The sequence below is a fragment of the Borostomias antarcticus genome, assembly GCF_949987555.1.
Source record: "Borostomias antarcticus genome assembly, chromosome: 7".
Lineage (NCBI taxonomy): Eukaryota > Metazoa > Chordata > Actinopteri > Stomiiformes > Stomiidae > Borostomias > Borostomias antarcticus.
The window spans coordinates 8,739,043-8,746,565 of NC_140240.1; the positions used below are offsets into that span (position 1 = coordinate 8,739,043).

General features: G+C 47.5%; 1 protein-coding gene across 1 annotated transcript in view; it reads left to right on the plus strand.

Annotated features, from left to right (window-relative positions):
• Positions 1–266: 266 nt before the first annotated feature.
• arhgef10la (Rho guanine nucleotide exchange factor (GEF) 10-like a) overlaps positions 267–7,523 on the plus strand; it is a gene marked incomplete at both ends in the record, with an annotated part of 137,567 nt that continues 130,310 nt past the window's right edge. Inside the window, 3 exons of the mRNA XM_084441320.1 lie at positions 267–564; positions 1,800–1,827; positions 6,809–6,966. Of these exons, the coding sequence (XP_084297446.1) occupies positions 267–564; positions 1,800–1,827; positions 6,809–6,966 (484 nt within the window). The remainder of the gene's footprint in view (positions 565–1,799; positions 1,828–6,808; positions 6,967–7,523) is intronic.

Below are 7,523 nucleotides of genomic sequence, written 5' to 3' on the forward strand. Positions count from 1 at the left end.
GAACCTTACTGTATTATGTTTCTATGTGAATATTTCTGCGTTTGCCCTAAGTGCAGTAACTCATTTCCACAGTTTATAACATTTGAGATGGGTGTATCCAAGCAAGGGATGAGTCACACATCCCAGAATGAACCATGATGACACTGAATATACAGTCAGACTGTTGGAAGCAGATTTTTCTGTACTTTTCTGTCGTTTTTTTCTGCAGCTCATGCAGGTTCACTGTACTTTCAATGTACTTTGTCTTTGTCCCTGTTCCAGAGCTTATGTCCGCCGTGACTCCTCAGCAGCAACAGCGGGAGGAAGAGGATGAGGATGAAGAGCAGGGGGAGAAGTTTGAGTTTGAGGACAGCATGGACGAAGAAGAGGTTCAAGTGAATGCGAAGGAGCTCTCCTCCACGAGCTCTGTGAAAGCTACTGAGACCTCCACGGAGGCTACAAACCAACCACAAGACAATGATGTACAGACCATCCCCACTAGCTCCCAGCAGCCCCTCAGAACAGCGCCCCCGTTAGGGCAGGAGGCCCCCCCCCTAGAGGGTCAAGATCCTACCACCTGTACAGGTAAGGCTTATCATAGTAATATTAACTGATGTATATTGCTGTGACTGAGATGTCTATTACAACACGCTGACTGTGTTAAGGTTCCTCTGAATGTCCTTGCTTAACATGATTTCATAATTACCTCAGAAAGCCATCAAGAGCTGGGTTAACCTCTCTAATTGGATCAAGCAGTGTAGATGCTTACGGGGATGTGCTGACTACCTGAATACTTTTGCCAAACAAGTCCTGGTAATTACTCTATACTCCCCAGATAAAGAGAGATCTCAATCCGCTATCCTTCTGTTGGGCAAAACGAAGCGATTAGCCTCTAATTAAATGTCTGTTTTGCCAAGCCCGCATGCTCATGCGCTAAGTGGGTTTGTGGAGTGTTTCAGAAGAGACGTAGGCGCAGACCTGGGGAGCTGCGTACAGGGTGGTGATGATGATGATGATGGTGGTGGTGATGATGATGCTGTCGGGTGGTTATGTAATCCAGGGCTGCTAGCTGGCAGGGCTGGGCTGAGGACTCCAGTCCCTCCCACACCAGACGACACAGTGTTTCCATAGGCTCCCTGTAGGAGCCACATCACTGTGGTGGCTGTCAGTTACTGGGCCTATACTTTCCATACACTATTACTGTACAACGTGAGAACTGCTTTATTCCTAAACATTAATTATAGATAGATAGATACTTCATTGATCCCCCAGGGGGAAATTTGTCATTTCAGCAGTTGAAAAATTACAGAAAGGTTTGAAAGAAAAGAAACACTAGATGCAGAGTAACATAAGACACCAAATGGGAGGGATATCGGGGGCTACAGTATATACAGTACATCCATATGTACAATAACCCTGCAGTATAGAATACAATAGGATAAGATATATGTATGTACCTACATACATTCAGTCAATATAAATATAATCATAAATATAACTATACAGGTAGATAAATCAAGGAGTATACATACATACATACATACATACCTGTACATACAAACATACATACAGGCTGTCTAGATATGTCATAATTATGCCATTTTTAGATACAGGCTGTCTAGATATGTCATAATTATGCAATTTTTATGAGCTTAATAATATTTTAAACCTTTTTTTTCCCAAGATGTAATACAACTTTTAAACTGTTTCATTCATCACGCCAATAGAAACTGTCATGGTGTTGTTATCATATTTACATAAATTATGTATGTCTTTTGTGCCTCGTCTCTAATTGTCTTACTCTTCGCTCTGCTCACCAGATGTTCCAGTTAGCAAGTCAGCCAGCCGGTAAGTCACCCGTCTGCTCTCTAGCTCACCTCCCTGTAGTGGAAAACTGTCTCTCATCAAGTTATCGCTGTCATTCCTTTACATTAGCCCAATGCTGCCTAGTCTATGAATGAGATGAGTAAGTAAGTACTGTAAGTCTTAAGAGCCAAATGTTCTGGAGCTTAGTGGCCCATAGGGCAGGAGCCTATCTCCTGATTACTTAGCGTGAGGCAGCTTGATGTACAAGTACACCCTCCTGGACATGACGCTAGTATGTCGCAGGGACTTACCCCCGATCCAACCCTTGATGTTGAGTGCCAAGCAGAGAGGCATTGGGTACCACCCCCATCCTCCCTATCTCAGGGTGGACACTCTAACCGCAAGGCAACTGAGCTGGTATGAGTGAGAATAAGAATGAGATGAGACCATGATTCAAATGACAACTTTTAACAAACATGCTTGTCAAAGGAAGTGACAGCATTCTGCCTGCCTCCTCTATGTAAATATACTACTGTATATCATTCATGGCACAGCATCAGTGGCCTACTAGGCTTCAATTACTCTGAGTTCCCTGTGATATTTGTGGACACCAATGAGAATCCGGTCAGATTTTGAACAAGGAGGATGATTGGTCCACGCAGATAGTGGGCTGTGTGTAGAGCTTGATGTGGCCTCTGATTGGTCACTGACCGCAGCTTCCCACTTTTCAAGTACTGCTAACGAGCCCTGCACTCTAGCGAGCTGTCGGTAGCACATCTGGCACACAAGATGCAATTTACCTGGACTTTCTTACATGTTAACTCTCACTTCACAGAGGTTTTTATTACACAAACAGTGTAGTAAATTAGAGTAAGTAAAGTATATTACCTAAATGAGTTTTTCATTTAGTGTTGCTGTAGTGTAGGTTTAGCGGTCTGTATGGGGGTGCAATAGGGACTGCTGCCTGTATGGGAGTGCTGTAGGTTTTGCTGCCTGTATGGGGGTGCAATAGGGACTGCTGCCTGTATGGGGGTGCTGTAGGTTTTGCTGCTTGTATGGGGGTGCAATAGGGACTGCTGCCGGTACAGTATGTATGGTGTACTGTAGGAGCTGCTGCCTGTATGTATGGTGTACTGTAGGAGCTGCTGCCTGTATGTATGGTGTACTGTAGGAGCTGCTGCCTGTATGGGGGTGCTGTAGGTTTAGCTGCCTGTATGGGGGTGCTGTAGGTTCTGCTGCCTGTATGGGTTTGCTGTAGGAGCTGCTGCCTGTATGGGGGGCTGTAGGTTAGGGGCTGCTGCCTGTATGGGGGTGCTATAGGGACTGTTGCCTGTATGTATAGTGTACTGTAGGAGCTGCTGTCTGTATGGGTGTGCTGTAGGTTTTGATGCCTGTATGAGGTGTTGTAGGGACTGCTGCCTCTAGGGGGTGTTGAAGGAGCTGCTTCCTGTATGGGTTGTTCTAGGGGCTGCTGCCTATATGGGGTGTTGTAGGGTCTGCTGTCTGTATGGGGTGTTGTAGGAGCTGCTGCCTGTATGGGTTGTTGTAGGAGCTGCTGCCTGTATGGGGTGTTGTAGGAGCTGCTGCCTGTATGGGTTGTTGTAGGAGCTGCTGCCTGTATGGGGTGTTGTAGGAGCTGCTGCCTGTATGGGGATGCTCACTGCTAGGAAGTGTGTTGGGAAACCTGGCCAGATAGGAGAGGAGAGCCCTGCCATTCCTGTGGGCCTTCCTGTGCTGAAAAGATGGGTTAATATGTGACTAAGTGCACGCGCGTGTGTGTGGACCTGGAGCTGGAGGTCGACCCTCTCAATGTTGACCACTTCTCCTGCACACCACTGGTGAGAGATCATTCATGTGTGTGTGTGTGTGTGTGTGTGGTGTGTGTGTTTGTGTGTGTGATCGGGAGTGTGTGTGTGTGTGTGTGTGTGTGAGTGCGTGCATGCATGTGTGTGCGTGTGCATGTGTCTGGGGGTCTCTAGAATTTCTAACACTGGGAGATCTGCTGAGTCCAGGTTTCCACCAGGACTGTCAATATTTTCTCTTCTTAGCGACCATCCAGGTATCATATCTGTCAGCACATACCGCCCCTGTCAGCAGTTTATTACAAAAGAAGTACTTTGCAAATGTATTGTATAATGTATTTGTGTGTGTGTGTGTGTGTATATGTGTGTGTGTGTGTGAGAGAGAGAGAGAGAGAGAGAGAGAGAGAGAAAGAGAGAGAGAGAGAAAGAGAGAGAGAGAAAGAGAGAGAGAAAAGGGCCTGCACAATGGCCTCCATGACCACCTTATATTTACAGGGATGTTTTTCTAGATAGATCCTCTTCTTCGAGGGTCCGTCCTACATTTGAAAGTGCAAGCAGCAGCACTGCATGGAAGCAGCAGCCTTCTCAAAAAACGCCACTTTGTAACCCCACTTTTGTTTGCACACGCACATTCCCCAACACCTTTTTCAAGGGTAATAACGCCAGCCGTGGATAACTAGGATTGACAAGTAATATCCCGGCGGTCCTCCAGGCTGCTGATGCTCTGTGCTGTCCTGTCGGTTGCCTGGCAGAGTGAGAGAGAGAGGAGGGAGAGAGGCAGGTGGTGGACCAGATATCAGTCCCCCGACACGCTAGCCGGAGGCAGCAGAAACACAGAGACGCCAGGCTGCCGGATTTGCATTCTGTTGGCTCACGCTACTGCGCGTTGCCTCAGGATATGTCATTTGCATTGAGAAACGTCTGCCGACTCCCTCTGTATAATTTGGTAATTTCGCACTTCAGAAGCATGTGTGCACAGATGTGCCGGGAAACAGTGACAACGCCGTAGCGTCCTCCTGTCACTCAAACGCGGAGTGAACGCCGCAGTCTGTGAACCTCTCTGGAGTAGGCTAATAACCGGTAAAGGTTTACCCTGATGAATGCATATTCAGCTTTCATTACCGACCGAATGTGATGTCCTGTTTTATTTCTCGTGTAGTGAGTGTCCTATGCTTTGTGAATCAGCAAAATCCCCAAATAGCGTTTTGGAAGAGGACGTCGCTCCGCAGCCTTGACCTTCAGCCCGCCGGCGTGCTATTATTAGCTGAGAAACGCCGTGTTCTCCTGACCAACGCACCGAGCTGCTTCCTGACAGACCCGGTCTGCCATCTGCGGGGAGACAGAGGGGCTGAGAACTGAGAAGCTGAGGCCTTTATTATTACTTTACAGACGCCGCAGGAGAGTGGACGACAAGAACCGACGGGTTTGGGTCGGTGTGCTGCGTCTGTCTCCGCTTAGCTGACGCCTGTACGACTTACGGTAACACTTTATATTAACGCCCTCTTATTAAGCGTTAATTAATAGGGGATAAGGTCCTCATAAAAGATGCTTATTAACATTAATATGTGTTAATACGACATTAACTGTATAAATGTTAATAATAGCATTATAAATATATTTAGGCTAGTAATACCTGCAAAATGCATAGGCTAGTAATGTGCATATTAAGTGCAGAATTAACTGCTATAAGTAGGCTATGTATAAGAAACGAATAAGGCTTTTATTCACTTTCTTAAGCAGTTTAACAAGTTTCTTATAAATGTCTTTTAAAAACTGGCAATAAATGTGTTTATAATGATATTATTAACACATTTATCACCTTGCTTACAACTTGCAGATTATAAGCATCTTATAAGGACCTTATTACCTACAGTTTTAACCAATGCTTAATAAGAGGACCTTAATATAAAGTGTTACCCGACTTACGGCCTACGCCATGCGTTATGGCTACTGTACAGGTGAGAATGGTAACCCCCAGTCCTTCCTACTGTGACAGAAAATACAGTAGACAATACTGTAGACTGAAAATGCAAAGATCATCCGTCTGCACGTGAAGATGACTTCCACCCCGACTTCACTTTGTGTCTGGTAGGGGCTGGGTCAGGTCTGGGTCAAGTCTGGGTCAGGTCTGGGTCAGGTCTGGGCAGGGGAGAGTTGTCTTCCTGATGGTCTGCCATACTGACCACCGTGATTGATGGAGGGAGGGAGGACATCGGAGGGTGCATTAGATTTGACTATTCCTTCTCCTCGCCCAAGAGATCTGCCCCTGATAACCAGGCATGTGAGAGAGAGAGAGAGAGAGAGAGAGAGAGAGAGCGCGAGAGAGAGCTGCTACAGCACATACATGTACACCTGTTATGTGACTGCTGAGTCAACAGCATCTACTCAGCCAAACATGGGTGTGTGTGTGAGTGTGTGTGTCTCTTGGGGGGATTATAATGAGTGGTTTTCTCCAGGGCATGTTTTCATCAGTGGTGATTATGCTTCAGGGCTGACCAGTGCTGAGGGAGGACCTGGACGACTCCCAGGTAACAAGCAGTAGGAGAGACAGTGATATCTCACGCGGAGAGATAGGCGGTTTTCCCAGACACAGTGGGATCTCCATTGGCAAGTCTTTACGTGTGAGAAGGCGCGTTTGTGTTTTCGGGAGCCATAATTCCATCTGTTCGTTTCGGCTCGGCCAGACCAGACTCGGTCCAGCTGAAGTAACTGAGAGGGGCCCTTGAATGGGGTTTGACCCAGAGGTCGGCCCCCACAGCGGGCAGAGACCCAGGGGGCCCCGGGCAGAGGAGAGACTCAAGGGAGGAACCGGAGCATATGAGATTTGTCTGCGTTTGTGGGAGGGTTGGCTTGGTATGCTGGGACAACAGTGAGGCCTACAGACCGGCCGCCCACGGCAACCCCCCTCCCCTCACCTCCCCTCCCCTCCCCTCCCCTACACTCTCTCCCTTTCACCGAAATTAATTTGAGCCACATAGTTTGCTGAGCATTGCTTACTGTAACAGGAAGGAGGGATTTACAGTGTGACTGTGAGGGATAACCACCCTTGTTTTACAGGGAGAGTTTTACCACTTGGCTATTACTTCACCACACCACAACATACTGTAACTTGATCTAGCACACAGACAGACAGACAGACAGACAGACAGACAGACAGACAGACAGACAGCAGAGTCTTGGTACTGGGTACTGTAACCGATCTGTTGTTTGGATCCTTCCAGTCCGCTTGAGCCCAGCTCCTCGACACCTTCAGCGGGGAAGGAGACCACCGGAGGCCCTGGACCTGGGGGTCCGTCGCAGGCGGGGAACGGTCCTGAACCAGAGGACAGTAGCCTGGACACGGCCCCGGAGAGCTCGGCCCTCAGGGAGCACAGCGAAGGTACAGAGCCGAACCGTGGACTGGGGATTAGATGGGAGGAGATTGAATTGCTGTTATTCTAATACCTTATACTGCACTGAACCACATGTGGCAGCAGTTTTCCATCCTCAGCTTGCAGTTGCAATGGATTGAATATTCTGACCTTGATGTAGGCTTAGAAATCTATATGGAAGAAGGCCTATTATCTCTGTACCCTTTATGGTATCTCCAGAGGATTCTCTCCCAACCCCCCCCCCCCCCCCCCCCCCCCTTTCTCTCTCGCTTGCTCTCCCTCATGATTTGATTTCCACATGGACATGACATGAATCCAATTAAATCAGTTGGACGATCAATAGAGGACTATTAGTTTATTTCGACAAAGGGAAATTGCTCTTGGATTTTCGCCTCTGTCAGCAATGCAGCCATGGTTTGAAAGCAGGGCTCAATAAAACGCTGCTAGGAGCTCTGCTGTGCTAAAATTAGACCCTACTACACTCCTCTCTGTTCTCCCTCCCAGACGGACTGTCCTTTGGCCTTTTCCTGATGATATTTTAGTTTTATTAGGCCTGAAATTATAG